We start from the raw sequence: 22,949 nt of genomic DNA, 5'->3' as shown, positions 1-22,949 counted from the left end.
CACAGAGCTACTCAACGGTAGAACCCCCAGGCCTGTGGCACTGTTCTTGCCTCTCAACACTGAGCTGGTGCTCAGAGGAACCCCAGGATAAGTGAGGCCAAGGCAGGGAGGCTGAGGGGTCTATGGCCATGGCCCCCCCCGTCCATCCCCGACCGCTGATCATGTTGCCCAGCAGAGCACATGAGAAAGTTGCTTCACTCTCCTTTTCTTCTAAAACAGAGAGAACAAGGAAAACACAACACAACATTTTGGGGTCCAAAACAAAACACCAAGGACAATGTTAATAAATACATACAAATGTAAAGATCTGGATCTCAGAGGCACAAGAATGTATATCCCTAACACAGGCAGGCTGCGTCTCACAGGAATGGTTCAGTGTGTGCCCCAGCATCCCAGGGAGGGGGCAGCAGTGGGTGGAGAGGACACGTGGGGAGCCCCCCCCGAGGCCTCTATTCACCAGAGGTTGCAGACAGGGACCCACCGCTCCTAGTCCTCTAGCCTGGCTCAGAACAGCCCTCCCCAACCACCCCCCTCCCCGCCCCGCCCCCCCCCCCCCCCCCCCCCCCGCCCAGGGAAGGAAGACTGGCAAGCCCCTCCAGCACCTGCTGCTGAGTCCAGGAGACCCTCTGCGTGACTGAGAGTAAGGACCCTTGGGAGAATTCCTGGGAACCCAGGCAGCTTCCTGAGAGTCAGAGGGCCTAGAGAAGTTACCTGCCTTCAGAGGTAACACGGAGGGCGTCTGAGGCCCCACAGTACTGTGGGTCATGTCTCCTCCCCACCCCAGCATGAGGCAAAGGCTCACATCCTGCCCCGGGGGTACTGGGCCGGGGGGAGGGTGGTCTCGGGTCCTCAGCCTGGGGACCTGACCACACCGCCTTGCCCTAGCACCGCAAACCTCTGGCCCAGCCCGAGCCAGGCGGGAGAAGACCCCTGACCCCAGCCGGAGCGGTCTTTGGCAGAGAACAAGGGCCGATGGGGCACAACCTGAGAACTCCGTTTCTGTGTCCTACAAAGTGACCTTCCAGGTCAGCCTCCCTTCATGCCCTAGAGCGATGGCCAAAGCTGACATTCCTGCTTCAGCCAGCAGCCTAGCACCAGCTGTCGAACCCCTGGATGAGGAGGACACACATTCCAGAGTGCCCGGAGCCCCCTTCTCTGGGGTGGGCTGGGGGAGGTTGGGAAGCACCGGAAGTAACAGGAAATGCCATCGGTAAGGGCAGAGGTGGCCACCAACACTGCCTTCCAACCGGCAAAGGCGAGCTGGATTCTGCCTCTTGGCCTTGGCTGGAGGAACTGTGTGGTTCTTGCTAGGAAGAGCCGGGCCTGAGGTGAACTTGCCCCCCGCCCCGGAGCCCTGCAGCCAGAGCCTTGTGACCACACTCACCCCAGGCCCCCTTCCTCTTGGACTGCCCTGAGAGTGCTCCTCGCCTTCCCTGTCCCGCTTCGCCTCTCTAGGCAGAGGGGCCAAACAGGGCCTCCTCAGTGGTCCCCACACATTCTGGCAAAGGCAGGCGGCTAGAAGGATCCAGTGTGGGGGGGCCCCACCGTGTGGCCGTCAGGAGGAGGGGCTGGCTGGCCCTCAGTCCTGCCAGGAGACAGACAGGAGCCCCTGAGAGGTTCGGTTGTGTCGCCCTGGCTCCCAGCTGAGGTATCTCTGGTTAGGGGCTTTCCCTGATCTTTTTCTTCCTCGCACACCCACCTCACGGGGTGAAGTGCCACAGCCCCAAACCAGAACAACAAGAAGGCAAATAATTTAAAAGGAAGTCAGTGTTTGCCCTGCCCCGCCGTGTGTCCTCCGAGCCGGCAGTCTCCGAGGTGGCACACAGTGTAAACTTGACTGGCGGGAGAGGCAAAGTGGGGCTCATGTCACCAAGGAGGCGGTGGGGAGGCCGGTGCCTGGGGGCTTCGGGTCTTCCCTGAGCTGCCCTTTAGCCTCAGAGACGGGCACAGGTGCCCTGGTCCAGCCCCAAGGCAGTCCCCGGGGGGCGCTGGGGGAAGTGCCCCAGGATGCTCGAGGGCTCAGATTCTGGGGAGGAGAGCGGTGCTGGGTCACCGGGGAGCTGGTGCCCAGAGGGCTCGGGAGCGGGGTGGACCGGCCATGCTGATGGTCATCTGATCCTGTCGGCCCCACAGTGGGCTCCACGGCATCTGGAGGGGCCTTCGGTCCTGGCAGAGGGCTCCCAGGAGTGGAGAAGGGTGGTGGTGAGGCCAGGCCCAGAGCCGGGATGGAGGCGGGGCCCAGGGCCTTCTTGGTACAGGACTCACAGCACAGCCGGTGGTAGCCGGGGATGGAACAGTAGCGATCGAGCACCTCCGTTCGACAGAAGATGGAGCGGTCCCCCACACACGGCTCTGCTGCACACACAGCACAAGGACCAATGCCGGGAGGGTGCCCACCCGCCCACTCGGCCCAGCAACTGCAGGCCCTCCAGCCCCTGCCCTCGCTGGACTCGCTCTGAAGCTCTTTCCCAGAGGCTGCCCCAGGGCTGCCTGACTGAGAGAGTGGCCAGAGGAAGAACGCTTATTTTACGGAAGAGGAACTAAAACCCCCTAGAGCAGTGGTTCTCAAAGTGGGATCCCCACACACGAAGCATCAACATCACCTGGAAGCTTGTTGGAAATGCCAATTCTCAGGCCCCATCCAAACCTACTGAATCAGAAATTCTGGGGGTGGGGCCCAGCTCTGGGTTTTAACAAAACCTTCAAGGTGATTCCAAGGCCGGGAGAAACTGGAGAAGCCCAGCCCCTATGTCCCCAGCCCTCAGACTTGCTTGCAAAGTGGAATTGCCCCGGGGTGGGGGAGAGCTTGACAAAGAGCTGCTGCCCAGCCCCCACACCCAGGGAGACTGCCTGGTCAGTGTGGCCTGGGCACTGGGTGGTTCTGACCTGCAGCGAAGCTTGGGAACCGTGCTCTCGGGGAAGTGGGAAGGAACCCTCACCCCCTCCCAATCAACCCAAAGGAACTGATGCCCTCGGGCCGGGGCCAGGCAGGTGCCTGGGGAACCCACACTTGTGATGAGCAAATGAAACCTCCTGCTACCCGCCAACACTCATTTGGAACACCTCCACCAATAAATCTGGAAGCAAGCAGATCTGGCTTCCAACTGAGTCTCTGCCACTTGAAAAGGGTGAGCCTTTGGGCAAGGCATTTAAACTCTCCAACCTTCAGTTTTTTCTCCTATAAAATGGGGATAATGCTAGATGTTTACCAGTGAATAATAACCTTGTGATGATAAATACCATTTATAAAGTCCCTGGCATACAGGGGTGCCCTCTATACTAGTTTCATTTGCTTTGGTTCAAATATCACCTAAAAATGTTTCTGTGTTTCTGTGATAGTTCCAAGTAGGTCTCTCCAGACAGTGTGAGGCAGGAGCTTTGCTTTCTACTAATTTTTGCCTGGGGCAGGGAGGGGAGGCTGCGGGGGATGGGATGGGGTGCGGGTTCGGGGCGGTTTGGGGGAACCAGAGAGAGATGAGCGGGCAAAAATGGAAAGCCAGTGGCCTCTAGATGGCGCCAGAATTCCAGGACTAGAATCATGAGCCCACCCTTTGCTCAGAGGGGCACTTGAGCAGCCTGGTACAGGGGCGGAGCAGAAGCAAGGCGGGAGCCAAAAGATACTCTGAGGACATCTAGTGAGACCTCTTTTTTTTTTTTACAGATGAGACCACTGAGCTCAGAGAGGTTTAGGGATTTGCACAGGGTCACATAGCCCGTCGGTCCTCCACTAGAAAATAGGGTCTATGATTCTTCTGTTACTTGTCTTATCAGACCCTGGTCCTTGAGAAGGTGAAGAACTAAAAGAAAGAAAAAAATCTAGGAAGGAAGCATAGAACACAGGACCAGGTTCATAGCAGGTGCTCAGTCAATATTAATGGATGGATTGGTGGATGGATCGATGGGTAGATGGATGGTGGATGGATGGACACGTGGATGGTGGATGGATGGAAAGATGGGAGGATGGACTAATGAGCTCCCGATCATGAGGCAGAAAGAGAGTACTACTGCTATTTTTGATGTTAGCTGACAGCTAGGTAGGAGTGCATGATTATCTCACATAATTCTCTCAACAGCCCTATGAAGACAGCTCAGATCTTTAATTGCGTATCCCAAAATCTTGAAACCAGATATGATTCATAATTCAGAACTTCTGAAGTTAGAAAAGTAATATTCATATTACAGAATATCCCGAGTGGGGAGTAGATGTCCCCTTCTAACTATGGCAACGTTTCTATAGCAAAAGAATACTGATCTCTTGGGTCAGGCCAGATTCTGCTGCCAAACGAGTTTGCACCAAATTTAGGGAAACCCTTGCCGCTTTCAACATTTTGGAAGTGCAGATAAGGGTCTGTGGACCAGTATGGGTAGCACCCGCAGCTCACAGCTGAGGAATCGGAGGCTCCAGGAGGCTAAGGTCACGTGGATAGACTGGAAGCTGGGGCTGCCCCACCCCACGGCCCGTGCTCGTGACATTGCAACCACAGGAAGGTCTGGGGAGGGGGTGGGGTCCCGAGATACACTTACTTGATGATATCTTGTTAATGGGATGTAGGGGCCCAGACTGTGGCACCCACTGTCCTTCTGGGGTCACAGGTTCCTGAATGTCAGTGCTCACTGTAGAGTTCTGGAGATTTCCTATGAGCGAGGAGAAGCAGCTCTAGTGTTTGGGATTTCTAGGGGGGCAAGGATGCAAGCCGGCCTGGGTTTCAGGCCTCAGCCGGAGGAGCCGGGCCTGCCTCCCTTCCCATCCAGCTCACCTGCACAGGCGGGCAGGCTGCAGACCTGAACAGTGTCTGGTTTGTCCCCCTCACACTGCCCGAGGCTGTTGGCATTGGTCCGGCACACCACCTGCCGCTGCTGGATGCCCCCTCCGCAGGTGGCAGAGCACTGTGGTGGGAAGGCCAGGGCCAGGCCAGGCCCCAATAGCCAGTGGGGCGGGGGAGGGGGGGAGATAGGTGGAGAAACAAGAGGAAGAGGGCGGTGAGCTCCAGAGTCCAGCCAATGCCCAGGACAGAAAGGTGAAGAGGGCGCTGAGTTTCTACTTGACCCGAGGGACATGTGACGACAGCTCCAAATAGCCTCACCGGGACAGAATGCCAACGTCAGTGTTCCGCATCAGGTGCCGAACAGCGCCGCCCTCAGCTCAGAACTCCCTGACCCTTTTTGTCACCTAAACAGTTCACCCCGACTCAGGAGGGGACCCCAGAGACCCCATTCCAGCACTTCTGCCTGGGTCCACCATGTCTGGTCTGTGCCCAGGGTCCTTAAATATTTTGTGCATCCTTCTGGCAAATCCCCTTGTTGCAATCCACCAGCCTGAGGGACCTAGGGCCGGTCCACTCACTCGATGATATCTTAGCAATGGGATGGAGGGACCCGGACTGTGACTCCCGCTAAGCTGAGCGAGCTGGGTGACAGGGTCGCCATGGACCCCTCTAGCTCTGACATTCAAAGACTCTGTGACTCCACGTACTGAAACTCAGCCAACAGAGGCAGGCTCAAAAGTGTCTTCTTACCCGAGAGGGCAAGGGCCGCTGTGCACCTCATTCCCCAGGGCCTCACCTCCTCTGAGAGATGGGGGCTGGTGGGCGGGGGGTCCCGAAGAGCAAGGCTGCTCAGCATGACCGGGTCACAGGGCTTGGTCGGCACTGTCCCCAGCCTCTCCTAGTGAGACCAGGAAGAACCTACAGATGTGCACTTCTGCTGGGGCCCAAGGGAGACATGAGCGTAAAGGGACACACAGCCATGGGACAAGATGGCTCACCCCCCCAGGATGAAGAATGACAACAGCCCTTGAGTGGTCAGTCTAAGGGAGCAACTACCTTCCACACACCCCCCCCCCCACCGTCCTCCTGCTGTCAGTTTTCTTGAAGGGGTCCTCTGCAGACCAGCCGTCTTCCTGTTTCATATTAAAACGAACAAAGCTATATGTTATGGAGAAGAAACTAAAATCTGCATAACTTGTGTGGGGATTTGGGGTTATTTAAAAATACTCTTTGTTATGTAATATTTTCAGCATATGGAAAAGTATGAGGAAGTTGGTCATGAGAGCCTGTTCAAATACCACCACCAGCTTTCATAAATCAGCATTTGGGCACATTTTCAAATACTATGTCATGCCTTTTTAAACTTTAAGGGCACCATATCTCATTGGAAGTGATTTTTCTTCATACTGCTGCGCTTTTTCTCACCCCTGTTTTTCTGAGGTCTATCTCTCTTGGTAAGTACAGTTCAAGCTTATTTATTTTTCTCCATCTGTGCTATTTTATCATATGAACAGACCATGATTTTCTGGGTCCAATCTCCTGCAGATGGGCATTTAGAGTATTTCCTGAAATTCTGCAATTACAATAAGCATTGTTGTGCTTATCCCTGTGACCAAATGAGGTTTTAGAAATTATGGTAAAACATATATATCATAACACTTACTATTTTAGCCATTTCTAGGTGTCCAGTTCAGTGGCATTAAGCACATTCTCATTGTGGTACGACCATCTGTACCTCCACGTCCAGAACTCTTCCTCCTATACTGAGACCCTGTCCCCACCAAACATGAACTCCCCCACCCCCTCCCCCAGCCCTAGGTACCCACCCTCCTATTCTGCGTCTCTATGAACGTGACTACCCTGGGTAAGTAGAATCACACAGCATTTGTCATTTTGCGTCTGGCTGGTTTCCCTTAGCATAACCCCTCCAAGGTTTGTGTCAAATGAATTTTTAAGAGAAAACTCAAGGCAGAAAATTTCCCTGTGGCCACTTGGAGGGCTTAGCCAGGAGCACTTGGACTGACAACTCCTTCTTATGGTCTCCCCTTTCCTACCCTGGCCTCCCATCAGCGAACTTTCTATAGAGCTGCCAGGTGATCTTTTACCCCTGGAATCAGAGCTTGGAATGCCCCCGTGAAAACCCTTCAACAGTTTCTCACTGCTTTTAGAATACATTCTAACTCCTCACAAAGCCCTACAGCACTGACCCCGCCCACCCCCACCCCCCGCCTGCCTCCCCATCATCCTGTAGCACCCGTCCCTTCCATTCAGCTCCAGTCCCACTGTCCTTTTGGTTTCTGGAACATGGCAAGGTTGTTCCTGCCTCAGGATCTTCCTGTGGCTCATCCATCAGGTCTCAGCTCAAGTGTCACCTCCTCAGGGAGGCCCCCCCCCAGATATATTACCCCCATTTACTTCTGCACAGCTCCAACTGCAATCTGTAAATGCTTTTGTTACTGGTTTACTTATCTCTTCGGTCTCTCTTGCTGGACTGGAAGCTACACGAGGCCAAGAATCATGTCTAGTCGATGATGGATTCCAGGCATTCCTAGTACAGTATGCCTGGCACGTAGTTGGCACTCAGTAAATATTGCTTGAATGCAAGAAAGTGCTTCCGTTTGCTCACCTGTGTCACGAGGATATTAGCCCAGGCCTCCTAGTTCTGACCCAGTTCTAGGTCAAAGCAGATAGTGAATGAATAGAAAGGCCTAGCCCAGAAACATGGCCCGGCAGATGAGGCAGCTGTTGGACTTAGTTTTGAGAAAAATCAGTTGGGATCAGATCAGATATGGGGAGAGAAATGCAGAGACTCTCTGCCTGCAGGGAGTGCCACCTCTTCTAGCAGCCGCTCACCCAGACCCACCTCTTCCCGGACTCCCCAGAGAAGGTGTCCACCGGCCCAGCTCCTCCCACCCTCTGAGAACAACTCACCTGGGACCAGGCTCCCATGCGCCACTGAGCTGGACAGGGCACGCGGAGGCAGGGCCGCCGGGCCTCGGGCCTGTCCCCAGGGCAGGCCTTGGCCGGCATGGCCTTGTGGGTACCGTTGGAGAGGGGCAGCAGACACTGTACCCCCCTGGTCTGCACCCCCAGCTTCCCGCAGCTCCGGCTGCAGGTACCCCACTCCTCTGTCACCCACCTGGAGACAGACAAAGCAAAAGGTGGAGGGGAGGTGGGACGAGGGAGACACTTCCTCCCAGGGTCGCTCCCACCCCGAATCACTGCGGGCAGGAGCTGGAGAGTGGGTTTGAGCTTCAGAATGCTTGGGAGCCAAGACTACCATCCGCCTGGCTTTGCAGCTGCCAGGCTATGGGGCCTTAGGGAGGTCACTTACTCTCTCCTGTTTCTTCATCTGAAAAACGGGTATAGCGCATCTTTAAATCTAGCACCCTGCATGTTCGCAGGCAAGCTATTAACGCCCCTAAACTCAATTACCCCATCTTTACATCGGGATTCTTTCAACACCTCCTAAATATCAGAGTGTCTCCCGTGGGCAGGTACTGTCCTAGGTGCTGAGCTGCAGCAGTACACAAAACAGAGGAGAGTCGGGCTTGTAGAGTCGAAGCCCCTCCCCTGGGCCTCCTGGGACAATTAAAGGACTCGTATACTTAAAGCACGTGGCAGACTGCATGCACGCAGTAGGCGTGTAATAAATGCAGGTACGATTATCATCACCATCAGCACCTGCAGAGTTTCGGTGCTGATCCGCTAAGCTGGTGGTCTCCAATGTCTTCTAGCCACAGAGCAGCTCCCAAGAGCACGAGAAGCGGACAGGGCTGGCTGAGTTAGACAAAGACCAAATGCGGGGGGGGGGGGGGGGGGGAGGGGCAGCCCCCAACCCCCACTCCCCTGTGTTTCCTGAGACATCTTTTAGTGAATGAGGGCTCTTGCGGCCAACCCATTCCTTTAAAAGACAAAAATAAAAAGGCCCCAAACTTCACTTGGCATTTTACAGAAGAGAAGCCAGGTGGGGTGACCTGCCCAGGACCACAGTGGAGTTAGTGCCACGTGCTCTGTGACCACAGACGTTGGTGGGGAAAGCAGCCTGCATACAGCGTGAAAGGGAAGTGCAGAGGGCTGAGGGCCTGGGCCGGGCACGGGGAGGCCATGGTGGGCTCTGTGCTGGTCACCAGCTCCCACTCCGGCCCTGAGGCTCCCCCAGCCTGTGAGTCAGCAAGGCCAAGGTGGACCGCTCAGACCCCGGAGGATTCCTGAGGAGGCTGGAGAAAGGATTCGGCTCTCTGCCTGGGGGCCAAGGAGGGGCTGGGGCCATCTCTGTAACACGCTCAAGACCAGACATCGAATCCCCGACAGGTCATAGCTCTTCCTCTCCACAAAGCCCCTTCCAAATAACCCCAAGAATAAAACCTTGTGCTCAAATGAGCCTGTCTCCTCAGGCCAGGGAACCCCATCAGCAGCCAGACCGTGAATGGCGGCTTGTGTCAGCATCCTGGCCTATGGCCCAGAGCCTAGAAGCACTGAAATCCACTCCAGCTCATGGTCCCCTCGGACACTGAGGGAAAGCTATGTCCCCAAAGTGGGCCTCGGTTTCCCCACCTGTTAAAGAACGCTGGAAGGGGCAGACCAAGGGAAGCATTGTCCTTCTTCTGGGAGTGCAAGTTAACCCAGAAGCCCCGCAGGGGACAGATGGGCAAGGAGGGCCGCGTCGGCCATGGGCAGAGTCTGCCGTGTGGGCTGCTCTGCTCAGGGAGTCCCAGGGGCAGGGGCCAGAGGAAGCAGGCCCAGCAGCAGCTCCTGGCTGAGGGAGGGTCAGCGACACCCCCGGGAATGGGATCAGGCTCCCAGTCCCTCCCCTAGGACACTCACGCGGGCTGGGCACATGGGTGCTGGTTGCAGCGCCGGCGGATGGGCTTGGGTCTCTTGCTGTGGTCACACAGGTGCCGCTGGACCATGTGGTGGTCGCGCCGGCGCCGACAGCCATATTTGGTAAACTGAATCCCTGTGGGGAGGGCAGGCTGACTTGGGCTGGGTCCTGCCAGGCCCCCACTGCTCTGCTGGGGCCTCGGGGATGGCAAACTCTGGAGAGCCTGGAGGGCCAATCCTACCTCCCTCTCTGCCTCTGCACCCTCCTGCCCTGCTTGCTTTCTGAAGAAGCCTTGATCTGCCCATCTCATGTGCCCCTGGGTGAGGGACGACGGGACGTGGCATAGCTGGGGAGCCTTCACAGGGCACAGGCCCGGCCCCACTACTGCTCCAGCACTCCCAACCCTAGCCCCAAGGCCCTGCCCAGACAGACCGTCACACCCGAGACATCTTTAAGGAGAAAGTGGGGCACAAGCTAGGGACGCATCAAGCGGAGACAATGTTGGCCCCCAGCTACTCCTGCTCTTCGCCTGTCAAGGCTTGGGCTGTCCGCACAAGGCCGCCAGACGGCTAGATGGGCCAGTACCTCCTCCGCAGGTCTTGGTGCAGGGGGCCCAGCTCTTGAGTGCCCACTCATAGCTGTCTGTCTCCTCCAGGAGCACGTTGTTGCTCCCGATAAGGGGCAACAGGTCCTCATGGATGATGTACTTGTAGGCCAGGCTGCTGCGGGGGCCACCCTCAGCTGGGGGAAGCACCTGAGGAGAGACAGAAGAGGTGGCACAGGACTGGAGGGCAGAGAGACAAGGCCAGCATGGGGTGGGGGCCAGGGAGGAGGAGTCAAAAGGGAAGGATGTGGGGTCAGCTCCGAGCATGGCTGGGGAGACCATTCATACCAGCAGCCATGCAGCAGACTCAGGCTACACACCTGCTGTGTGCTCGTGGATAATTTTCCCTCTCACAGACCTAAGTTCTAATAGAGGCAGGAACCATGTCTGTCGGTCTGTCCTCCTCACCAGGGCAGCCACACTACCTGATACTCCAGAAGACAGTCTATAACGACTCTTACCAGATATATGGTGGCAAATGGTTTCTCCCATCCTGTTCAGCTTGTCTTCTCACTGCTGTCATTGTGTCTTCTGATGTACAAAAGTTCTCAGTTTTCCATGAAGACCAATTTACCTATTTTTCTTTTGTTGCTCATGCTTTTGGTATCACAACTAAGATCCAAGGTCATGGGATTGATCCCTCTATTTTCTCTAAGAGTTCTATGGTTTTAGCTCTTGTGCTTGGGTATTTGATCTAGTTTTGAACTCCTTTTTGTATATGGTGTGAGGTAGGGGTTCAACTTCATTCTTTTGCATGTGGATAATCCAGTTGTCCCAGCACCATTTTAGTTGAAGAGATTATTCTTTGCCCACTGAATGGTCTTGGTACCCTTGCTGAAAATCATTGGCCATAGGTGTATGGAGGGGTCAGCAAATTAGGGTGAAGGCAAATACATGTAGATTGAATTAAGATGCTGACACCAACAGGCTTCAGACCCTGCCCTCTAGGACCTCCCCGACTAGTGAGGGCAGCACCAGGAACAAAGCCTGTCCACAATCTCCCTGCCACCAGCCAGTGTCAAGAGCCCTGCAGACAAAGCCCCTCCTGGTCTGATCTCCTGCATTAACAGTTCCTATTCTATAAGCCCCGGTCTGTGGTCTAGGAAGAGGGGTAGTGGGCAGAGGTGGCCCCAGCAATAACAGTGGCCCCATCCCCCCTCGCAGGAGGCTGGCAGCATGAGAAGGCACCCCCAGGTCACTTGCTGGCAATGCCGGAATGCCAGCAGACACCAGACGATGCCAGGATGACAGGGGGAACCAACCCCATGCCTCCTGCTCATTCCTAGGCCCTATTTCTGACACTGCATTAAGGAGACTCCCTCCTACAGTAAGACAACCATTTCTTTCTCCTTCCTCACTTGCCATCCTGCCTGCCTTTAAGCACAGAGCTTGACCTTCGCCTGGCCCAGGCGGGGGAAGACACTGCAACAGGAGGACTTCCACCAGGCTTGTGTTGGCTTAACAGTGAAGACAGTGAGCAAGCGGGGGGGCTGGGCTGGGGCAGCAAGGGAGTGGACAAGGGCCACTGTGCAGGGTGGGGGCTCACCAGGACAGCAATGGCTTCAGGCAGGGGCCCACTGGTCTTGAGGCTTTCCTTGGCGTCCTCCACCACGTACTCCCACTCCAGGCCCATTGCAGTAAAGGTCCGGCTCATTGCTTCCTTGCCCTTGGGGTTGAGGATGAAGCTGCCTGTGACCTGGTTCTTCACCGCTGGCCATGGGGAGAGGGTCACACAAATTTCTATTCCCCTTCACAGGAGCACTAGCCAGACCTCCTCTGGGGCATCGAGACTTCCCTAGTGAACCCCTCGGGGCTCCCTATGACCTGTCACTCCTTCCCCAGTCAGATGAGTCACCACACTGACTGCACACAGCAGCCCTGCCTCTGGACCCCGGTGCACTCCATTCCTCCCACCCTGTCTTCCCTTCTTCCTGCCTAATCTTTAATCATATGTAAGGCTCAGCACAATTCCCCCCTCCTCCTGGAAGCCTTCTTTGATTGCCCAGGCCTCAGGAATTTGCCCTCCCTAAAACTTGTCTAGCAGAGCCCTAAGGCTAAGACTACAGGCTCTGGAGTCAGACTGATCTGGGACAGTTACTTAGCTTCCCTGTGCTGCCCCAGTTTCACCATCCGTAAAATGGGAATCCTAATTATACCTCGCTCACAGGACGGCGGGCCTCATGAGGATAACTGCAGTACCCCACCCCCACCTAGCCACCACGGGGCTCCTGGGATAATTAAAGGAGTTGGCACATGTAAAGCACTAGTCAGCGTGCGGGACATGTAACTGCCATTCAATAAATGGTAGACACTGTTACTGTCATCAGATATTTAGCACTGCAGCCACTGTAGATGTCCCGTCTCCCCCACAGCCTGTCAGGCTATCTCCTCCATCTTGGTGTCCTTGGGGCCTGACACAGAGTGAGAGTTTTAAAAACATCTATAAATTTCTACCCCTTAAAGTCCCAGTCAGCGAGTGACTCACAACTCGTTATTGAAGGTGCCTGGCAGGTGGGCGGGAGATATGCAGGTGTAGACACCCTGGCAAAGGCCCCTGGGTCACAGCCTCGGCCACCCTGGAAGGAGCAGGGTGGGGAAGGGCTGCAGCCTGGGACCCAAGCCCCTCAGCCAAGTAGGAGAGCAAAGGCTCCGGAGCCCGGGGGTGTCCCCACCTGATGAGGACAAAAACCATTCCACGTAATTATGATACCGTGAGAGCCAACGGTCAGACCACTAACCATGCACTGGTCACAGTGCTACCTGCCTCAGTGGAATCCTCACACACATCCCGAGGCCGGTGCTACTAGTAGTCCGGATGGAGAGTCGGAGGCCCCCGAGGGGCAAAGGCTTGTCCCGGACGCACAGAGGGCTGGTGGCCCAGCTCTCTGGAGGACCAGCCTCCCTGCCAAGTGGGAGGAGGAGAGATAGCCCCCATCTCTCGTAGCCTAATGTCTCTTAGCCCCCAGAATCGCCAGACCTGGAGCCAGAACTGGGCAGCTCCTCAGGCCAGGCCCAGCCACAAATCTTCCCACCACCCCGTCTGCTTCCAAAACCTCTCGGCAGCCACTGCCCCACCTTCAGCCTGTACACCCCTAATTCCAGGGGCAGTGGGCTGGGCTCTGTGGGGACTTGACCATCCAGGCTCGCCTGTGAGTCCTGGCCCGACCGCTGACCCACTCTGTATCCTGAGTGACTACAGGCATCCCTCGTCTGACTGAGCTTCACTTCATTGTGCTTTACAGATACTGCATTTTCTACAAACTGAACATCTGTGGCAACCGTGCATCAAGCAGGTCTATCAGTGGTGCCGTTTTCCCAACAGCGTTTGCTCACTTCACGTCTCTGTGTCCCATTTTGGTAATTCTTGCAATATTTCAGACCTTTTCATTACGATACTTGTTCTGCTGATCTGTGCTCAGTGATATCTGATGTTACTACTGGAATTGTTTTGGGGCACCACGACCTGTGCCCACACAGCGCGGTGAACTCCATGGATCAATGTCATCTATGTCCTGACTGCTCCACTGAGGGGCCCGTCCCCCGTCTCTGTCCCTGTCAAGCCTGCTTATTCCCTGAGACACCACAACATTGAAATCAGGTCAACAAATAACCCTTCAATGGCCACCGAGTGTTCCAGGGAAAGGAAGAGTCACCGTCTCTCACTTTAAATCAAAAGCTAGAAGTGATGCATCGAAGTGCAGAAGGCATGTCAAAAGCCGAGACAGGCCAAAAGCCAGGCGTGTTGTACCAAACAGTCAGCCCAGTTGTGAAGGCAAAGGAAAAGTTCTTGGAGGAACCTGAAGGTGCTACTCCAGTGAACACAGGAATGATCAGAAAGCAAAGAAGCCTTATTGCTGATATGGGGAAAGTGGTCTGAATGCAAGATCGAACCAGCCTCGACATTCCTTTAGGCCAAAGCTCTTCAATTCTTCGAAGGCTGAGAGAGGGGAGGAAGCCGGAGAAGAAAAGTTGGAAGCTAGGAGAGGCTGGTTCTTGAGGTTTAAGAAGCCATCTCCATAACAAAGAAGTGCAAGGGAAAGGCATCAAGTGCTGATGGAGAAGCTGCAGCGAATTATCCAGAAGATACAGCTGAGATCATTCATGAGGGTGGCTACGCTACACAACACATTTCCGATGCAGATGAGACAGTCTCCTCCTGAAAGAAGCCATCTAGGCCTTCCATGGCTAGAGAGGAGCTTCCACGGGTCCTCACGAGGCCGACGGACGTAATGAATGAAAAGTCCCAGCCCAAGGCCCAGCACAGGGGAGACAGTAACAGCACGATTCTCTTCCCCTCATTTCCTTTCAAAGAATCCACATCCCGAGGTTCCAGGAGAGTCTAATGAGTTTGGGCAGGGCCTTGGCCTTCACTGCCAGCACTGCCACCTGTCCTGGACTTCTCCAGAGAGCATGTGCCCCGACAGGCAGGCACACGCGTGCGCACCCACACTCACTCACGTGTACACACCTTGCGCATTCTCACTGCGGGCACGCCGTGGACCTCACACGTGCGTAATCACATGATGTGTGCTGACGTCAGGTTTCAGTTCCACTCCCCTGCCTGCCCAACCCTGTGGAGCTCTAGCCTGCCAGGGAACTCACCCAGTAAACACACAGGCAAGTGTGCCTGTGCTGAACCTGCCCTGGGTTCTGGGAGCTTCTGTCCGGACCCCTACAGAAGCCCCCAGGCAGCCTCCATGGAGCCCTCCTCACCTCCGGAGAACGGAGTAGACTTGGGCAGGCAGGGCATGGGGGGCCGGGAAGGGGCAGAAGGGGCGGGCCGAGGAGGCCCAAGGGGTGGCTAGTATTATGGGATCATGGTGGGGGGGGTGGAGCCGGAGGCGTGTCTGCGAGCTCCACCCTCTTCTTGGAGTAAATGACTCTCCTCTCCTTGCCCCCTTCCCCTCTCAGCCCCTGTTCCGGCAAAATACCCTGGAGCCAGACAGGCAAGTGGGCAGGGAGATGGCCAAGCCAAGCCCTCCAAACTCACACTCCCCGTGCAGAGCGGTGTGGGGGGCAAGGGCATGGGGCTGGCAGACAGGAGACCCCGGCCCAGACTGGCTCACTGTGAGGGTGAATCGGGGAACACAGAAGGCCCGTGGGACGCCGTGGGGCTCAGCTGCTCCTTGTGCCTCTTGCCTATTTGCACTACACCCTCTCAGGTGCCTTCCAGAGCAGGTTAGGGCTCGCTCACAACTGTGTCAGTGTAGATGTATTCCCCAGGGGAGGGCAAGTTCCCCAGGACACTTTAAAATATTTTCTATTATTTTGATGATAACCGAAAAACATGAATATCAGCATTTCTGTAATATAGAGCCTGCCCAGAGATGTTATGTTTTGTGTTCGTGTTTAGGAAGAGCTGGTGACAAGCAGTGTGACCAGGTGGATGTAACAGATAAGAGGGGCCTCTGGGATATGCTGAGGCCCAGCAACATCATGGCACACATGCCCTCTGTGAGGGGCCTGAACACAGACCAGTGTGGGAGACCCCAGCCACTACCCAGCGTCAGGACGGCAACCTTCCCTGCTTGCTCATTGAGACCCTGCTCCAAACCAGGCTTCTGTGGTTTAAATTGACATGTAATTCACACACCACACACTCGGCCTTTTAAAGTGTGGACTTCAGTGATGATTGGACCGCTATCCGATTCCTGAAGACACTTCATCACCCCCATTTGCAGCCACTCCCATCCCCCTCCCACAGGCCAGCCCCTGAGCACCACGAACCTGCCCTCCTGTCTCCCTTGATTTGCCTGTTCTGGACACATTCATTTTTTTTTTTTAAGATTTTATTTATTTATTTGACAGAGAGAGAGCAGGAGAGCACAGGCAGGGGGAGGAGCAGAGGGAGAAGCAGGCCCCCCGCTGAGCAGGGAGCCTGATGTGGGCTCAATCCCAGGACCCTGGGATCATGACCTGAGCTGAAGGCAGACGCTTAACCGACTGAGCCACCCAGGGGCCCCTGGACACATTTATTTTTTTAACTGCCAACTTAGTTTCAGCAAAAACAGAACACAGCAAACAAATGAACACAAAAATCTCTCCCGTTACATTAATGTTCTCAATTTGAATTTTGTCCATTTATTTCGGGGCCCTTATTTTTAATCTCTCTTGGTTTATAGTTGTATAACTATTATAAGGGGTGATTTAGTGATTGTGTTTAAGTGTCATTATAATAAGAATAATTTAAGGGTCCATGTGGTAGACTGCAAAAATGGCTACAAATTCCTCCTCTTCCAGTGTGCACACCTCCTTGAACGGTGACTCCATCATACTTCCCACCAAGAGACTGTCTGTTTCTACCCCCTGAGTCCGCAAGCAGAGAGCTGGCAAGTGCTTGCACGCTGGGGCCTGCCTGCTCTTGCCCCCACTGAGGACCATGTGACAGACACCATGTGAATAATCCCAGGCTAGCCAGCTGGGGACATGGCCCCGTCACCCCCATCACCCCAGCTGACCACCAGTACCAACCGGCATCTAACGGACCCACCAGATGTTGCCTTTGAATGAGTGAGTCCAGGCAGAGGAACAGAAGCAGCAAGAGCTGAGCCCAACCCAAACTGATGGCCCACAGAACCATAAGCTAATACAAACCCTTGTTTAAAACCACAAAGTTTTGGGATGGTATGTTACACAGCAAAAGGTGGCTGACGCATTCTATGAAAATCGTTTTCCTCTTAGAGGTGTGCACAATTAATCAACAGTGGCTGCCCCTGGGGAAACAAACAGCTCCTGCAGGACAGAGATGGGAGGGAAATCTTTGCTGGATCCCCTCTCACACCTTCTGAAATTTGAACCATGGAACAGGTTGTCTATTCAACATAAGTAAAAAAAAAAAAAAAATTAAGGTTTCCCTGCCATTGTTCGAATTTGTGAAATCTCCCCTGCATTAGAATCTCTCCTCTGCCTTCCTGGCTTTCCCACAGCCGAGGGCAGGCCCGAGGGCCTGGCGGCCCCTCTCCCAGCTCCCCAGCACTCACCAATGCGGTGGGGGACCTTCTCCAGCTCCTCAATCTGGATATGCCTGGCACCCGCTGGGATCTGTACCAGTTTGAGAGTTCCTGCCACAGAGAAGGATCCGTGAGCGTCTTGAACTGATGGCCCGTCTGCCCAGCAGACCCCATCACCCACGCCCCCCACCCCTAGCACATCCCCAAGAACCTGTTTCCTCATCTGTAAAACAGGAACGGGCCCGTGTCCATAAGGTGCTGAGAGGGTCAAATGAGATGCTATTGTTTAAATGCTCTATCAAGTCTAAGGGCTGCAGGGTGGGGGGTGGGGGGGGCGGGTAAGCACGCATGCACATTAGTTACTATTATTCCCCACTTTCTTTTTTTTTTTAAGATTTTTTTTTTTATTTATTTGAGACAGAGAGAGAATGAGAGATAGAGAACACGAGAGGGAAGAGGGTCAGAGGGAGAAGCAGACTCCCTGCTGAGCAGGGAGCCCGATGCGGGACTCGATCCTGGGACTCCAGGATCATGACCTGAGCCGAAGGCAGTCGCTTAACCAACTGAGCCACCCAGGCGCCCTTATTCCCCACTTTCTTGAGCCTCCTTTTCTCTCCTGATGTCCTCTCCCCCTTTTTTCTCATACTTTAAGGGATTTAGATGGACATCCAGCATGGCTTCTCTGGGCCCCATGGCTCTCCCAGTCCCAAACCTGGAAACAAACCTCTCTCAAAGCCACCAACCTTGCCCCCAAAAGGAGAGGCGAGGCAAGACTCTGACACTCCCAAAGGGGAAACGGATCTAATTTATCCTAGAGTGTAGAGGACTAACACCTGGCCCTTTTCATTAGCCAAGTGTGGCCAGACTCAAGGTGGGAGGGAAGTCAAGGAACTCAAGGTACCAGGAGTTCAAAGCAGGAGGCACCACTAGTTTACCAAAAAAGGGAGAGAGGGAGGAGAAAAAACATTCCAGTCCAGTCTGGGCTACCTCTTCAGACCCGTCTGAGTTCTCACTCCCCACAACCGTCCCTGGGCCAAAGAGATGGATGAGCTCCTATCACAGCACATGGGCCGGCAGGAAAATGCTTCTGGGCTTCTGGGCCCAAACGCAGGCCGCACACACTGGAAGGGGAGGTGGCCAGCTGTGGCTTCTGACTCCACCACCAAGGGCCTCCTGGGAAGGTGTAGAGGCAGGCTCCAGGTGCCTCCCCCCACCGCCCCCCACCCCACCCCGCACTGTGGCCCCAGCAGAGGAAGGAGGGCTCGCCCGAGGGACTCAGGCTCAAGGGACCCCTGGCCAGGCCAGAACCCCAGCCACTCCTGGTCATCTCCCTGGCCCCAGGCTGCTCACCTGCCTGCTTGGAGGCCTTGCCCAGTGTCCCCTTCACAGTCCTGCAGTGAGAGTTGTCGCCGCCGCAGACCCCGCACTTGTCATCTGCTCTCATGGAGCCCACCTCCTTGTCACAGCCGACAGGCTGAGGCCAGAAGGAGGGGTTCAGGAGAAGGCTCCCATGCCCCCCGTTACCATCCCCAGGCCGGCAGCCCCTGACTCCCTCCCTGGTCTCCAGACCCCACAAGGTGACCATAGACCAAGAAGCACTCCTGGACACAAACTCTCCATGTCACATGGACAGGTCTTAAACCTGGCCACTCCTCTTCCCTTGAACGGGGCTGGGTAAAAACCCCTTTCTAGCAACCCGGGATTATGCTGAGGACCAAGGGTGTCACGGGTGGGGCAGGCGAGGAGACGCTGGTCTCCCCAGGGAGCAGAAAGAGGGGCAGGCAGTGCAGCCCTCCAGTCTCCCCGGGGGAAGGCGGAAGGTGGGGGGCCCAGAGCAGGGGACCTACCACACACTCGCCACGGGCACAGACACTATATGGGTCCCGGTAGCTGCAGCGTGTCCCATCGTGGACCACCTGGTTCATGAAGACCACATCCCCTGTGTCCTCCGACTGGCAGATCAGCTCACACTTCTGGGCATCTGTGGACACAGAGAGCGTGCTGAATTCCCAGCCGTGCTCGGAGAAAATGGGCTGGCCCAGGAGGAGAGCAGCGCCTGTCCCAAGCAGGAAGCTCCTGGACCAGCTCCGGGTGCTGAGGGGAGCTCTGGGGGTGGAGCTGGGGCTTAATATCCCTGCTGTGTCACTTATTAGCCGAGTGACCCTGGGCAAATTATCTGACCTCTCTGAGCCTCAGTTCCTTATCCCTGACCAGTAAAATGCCACGTAGGATGTTAAAGAAAATCAAGTGATAAAATAACAGTAATAACAATAATAATAAGCCAACACTTAGTGAATGCTTCCTAAGTGCCAGATACTTCCAAAACCTCTACACGTTTTTTTCTTTTTTTTTCTTTCTTTTTTTTTCTTTTTTTTTTTTTAAGTAGGCTCCACGCCCAATGTGGGGCTTGAACTCACAATCCTGAGATCAGGAGTCACATGCTCTACCGACCGAGCCAGCCAGGTGCCCCTACACACTCTGGATGTAAAATTTCAAATGTTTTTTGTGAATGAACTCAATTACATTTTTCAATACCGCAAGGAAGTAAGTTCTAGCATTACAGAGGAGGAGACCAAGGACCAGAAAAGTTAAGAAATTTGCTCAAGGCCACACAAGCCACACACTAAGTAGAAGAGCCAGGATCCTAAGCCAGGCGGTCTGGCTTGATTCCCACACTGACCTCTCCATACACTTCCCCAGTCACATGTATGATGGTGTATCTTCACGTGTTTGTAAACATTAGGAGGCTGTGTGAAGATAAGGCAGAACAGTGATCTGGGTTTGGGTTTGCCAGATGAAGCTGCAGTGAGAGAGGACAGGAGATCCTTTCTAGTTCTAACAACTGATTGTTCTCTTCCCTCTCTGGGCCATTGATGTGCTAAAAAGAAGGTTCCAGAGAACATATAAACATTTGCTATGTTTCTTAGGAAAAGGGAAGTTGGGGCTAGATAACTTTCTGGAATTTGTCGAAAAGGCCTGGGAAAACCCAAAGTCCAAATGCCCAAGGGGCTTCCTTGGATCTGAGTGGACCTGCAAGGCTTTCAAAGCAAGCCACCCTCCTCAGCCAAATTTTTAAGGGACCATCTGGCTCCTTGCTCCTGGTCCCTGGGCTCGCAGCATGCATCTTGCCCCAGTACTCAGAGCTCAAGTCCAGAACCATAGCATCTAATACCACTTCAGATTTCGTGCACAGGAGCCAGATTCCCGGCGGGACCTGGGCCAGCGGGAGAGGAATAGGAGACTCTAACCCTCCCAAAGGGTCAGGGACACTGACCAGTATGCCCCAGGCAGACAGCTCTGTGGACAGCCATGGAAGCCAGCCGATAGTGGCAAGGTGGTGGCGGACTCCCTAGAGCGGGAGGCACTCAAAGCAGAGGGAAAACACTCTCCGCCATCATGTTCCAGAGAGGCCTGTGCCCTGCTGGGCAATGGACAGGCCCCTGAGGTCCCTTCCAACCTGAAGATTGCCATTCTAAATACGAGCTGAACAACCAAGGGTCTTGCAGTTAATCCTTTGGAACCAGGGCTCCAAAGAGGAGGCCCTGGGCTCAGGAGAGGAAAGGCCATTCTAGTAGGTGCCATCTGAGGCTGAGGGCTGCGGGGTAGGGGTTGAACATCTGTCCATCAGAGGACCATAGAGAGGCTGGCCGGGGGAGTGGACACAGAGGACCGCAAGGGGCCCCTCCAGCCTGAAGGTGCTAAGACGCCTCCAACCCCAGCCTTTCACGGGCATCTCTCCGCTGCTAGGAGAGCCGTCCGTGGAAATGCTCCAAAGCACACAGGTCCTGGCACTGGCACTTGGTCCCAAAATTCAGTTCCTCTGCATGAGTCCTGGGGCCTGTGTCTGTCCCAGAGCAGCCTGGAGGGAGTCAGTATCAGGATCCCAGAGGCTCTCATCCGCCTGCCTTTTAAATCCTCTTCATTACCGGCTATAACAGTAGCACCGTCAGCAAAACCTAAAAATATGGGATGTGATAGGACAGAGCCTCTGGGGATGGCGGGCACGCAAAGCCAGGGCACCTGCACCTGTAGAGCGCCTTCCCGTACAGGTACGGGCCCGGGTGAGAGGCACCAAGCCAACAGCCAACACCGCTGCCCACCTCAACGGCACCTCTGGGTGAAGGGCCCCTGATTCGAGGGGGTTTTCCCGCCAGAAAACCGTCAGCATAAATACACAAATCAGGCACGGCTTTCATGAGGTCCGTTGGCCCCAAGGCACACAAGACGAGGGCCCGCACAGAGGTGTATGGCAAGCCTGGCCACTGCATGTCCCTTCTGGTGCCCCAACTGTCCCTCTACCTCCACGGGCGGCCCCAGGCATGGGAGGGGCACCTGGGAAGACATGGACCCAGCAGATGCGCAAGGACGCGGCGGGGGGGTGGGGGAGGGAGCCACTCACCGTCTTCCGGCTCGTAGGGGAGCCAGCTGTGCTTGGCATTCCGGTGGATGTAGTAGGAGTTGCGCTTGGCACACTGCTGGGCCCGGAAGTCCTCGTAGGGCCCCGGGCACTCCTCGCTGTTACATATCTGGTACTGGAACTCGGGCCCTGAACACGGGCGGCCTCCGTAGGCTGGGCTGTGGCAGGCACAGAGGGACCGGGTGACTTTGCCGGAAGGCTGGGGAGGGCCAGGCTTCCCACATGGCCACCCATGGCAGCTCAGCCTTTGAGAGGAACATAAAGAGGCTCTTCTAACTTATAAGCTAGAGAGGGACTCCCCCTCCAGTGGGGGCTGCTGTGCTCAGAGCCCTTCCAGATTCCTCTCACTCCACCCCTTGGGCACATGCCACCTGTTCCACTATGGGGGGAGGAGGAGAGCTGAGAAACAGGGCAGGGGGGTGGATGGCGGCGACAGGGCTAACTGACGCCCTCCGACTGGGCTGGAAGAGAATCCGGTCTTATTCGTCCTTGTATATGTTTTCAACCATTGCAGAGGGCCTGGCATACAGTAGGCGCTCAAAACGTGCCTCCACAATTCCGATTTGCGTCCGCTTCCACCTCACCTCATAATAAACTAAGGAGTGGTGAAGAGAGACGTGGATCTGGAACGACAAGGCTGTGCTAGGTCTAACCCCAAATCCCGCCTTTGTAAATCTCGGCTGAGTCACCCAGCCTTATTGAGCCTTGATTTCCTCTTTAAAGGTGGGACCGGGATCCCTCTTCTCTAACCTACCTCCTGCAGCGTCTGTGAAGAATAAATAAGAAAAGGTATTCTCTTCTCCATTCCATGAAGGGGATTGGGTAGGATCATGGAGGCAAAGTATCCAAGCATAGGTTCCTGGTACCGTGCTCCCAGAGCCAGAGCATCACACGGGTGTGTGCACAGAAGTGCTCAGCAGCCCCCCATCCCACCTGGCAGGAGAGAGTGCTCGATACACTGTACCAATTATCACAACAGCAGCTGCCGTTTATTAGCGCTTAATCTGGGCTGGGCATAGTGCTCAGAGTACCCATATTATGTCACTTAAGCCTCATACAATACAAAGAGTTACGATTACAGAGGAGTTTGCTAGACGGCAGCTTTGATCAAGGGGATAACCACCCGTCTAGACTGGAAGGTGGTTTACTCAGAGTGGGCCTCACTGGGCCTTTCTCCAACCCGGGCTTTCACACCCCCAACAGGTGGCAGGTACAGGGCAGTTCGTTTGGGCTCATATTTATAAAAGGTCAGCACAGCCAGTGGACACAGGATCAGGCTGCGACAGGCGGTAGTGAGCCTCCCATCCCCGGAGGTAAACAGGAGAGGACGAAGGATCCCTCCTGAGGATGCGAGGGGGGGTGGCCACTACCAAGCCACAGCATCCAA

At 55.1% G+C, this 22,949-nt stretch overlaps 1 protein-coding gene across 2 annotated transcripts in view; it reads right to left on the bottom strand.

The window, feature by feature from the left end:
- Positions 1–577: 577 nt before the first annotated feature.
- ADAMTS14 (ADAM metallopeptidase with thrombospondin type 1 motif 14) overlaps positions 578–22,949 on the bottom strand; it is a 73,760-nt gene continuing 51,388 nt past the window's right edge. For both annotated transcript variants that reach the window (XM_027596864.2, XM_027596865.2), the window contains exons 12-22: positions 21,545–21,720; positions 18,993–19,126; positions 18,496–18,619; positions 17,176–17,256; positions 11,742–11,905; positions 10,177–10,345; positions 9,594–9,726; positions 7,698–7,905; positions 4,758–4,887; positions 4,525–4,635; positions 578–2,355 (exon numbers count right to left, since the gene is read on the bottom strand). In XM_027596864.2, the coding sequence (XP_027452665.1) occupies positions 1,862–2,355; positions 4,525–4,635; positions 4,758–4,887; positions 7,698–7,905; positions 9,594–9,726; positions 10,177–10,345; positions 11,742–11,905; positions 17,176–17,256; positions 18,496–18,619; positions 18,993–19,126; positions 21,545–21,720 (1,924 nt within the window). In that variant the 3' untranslated portion in view covers positions 578–1,861. The remainder of the gene's footprint in view (positions 2,356–4,524; positions 4,636–4,757; positions 4,888–7,697; positions 7,906–9,593; positions 9,727–10,176; positions 10,346–11,741; positions 11,906–17,175; positions 17,257–18,495; positions 18,620–18,992; positions 19,127–21,544; positions 21,721–22,949) is intronic.

The sequence above is a fragment of the Zalophus californianus genome, chromosome 15 (genome assembly GCF_009762305.2).
Source record: "Zalophus californianus isolate mZalCal1 chromosome 15, mZalCal1.pri.v2, whole genome shotgun sequence".
Taxonomy (NCBI): Eukaryota; Metazoa; Chordata; class Mammalia; order Carnivora; family Otariidae; genus Zalophus; species Zalophus californianus.
The sequence above is the reverse complement of the archived record's forward strand: the minus strand, read 5'-3'. Positions and strand labels throughout refer to the sequence as shown.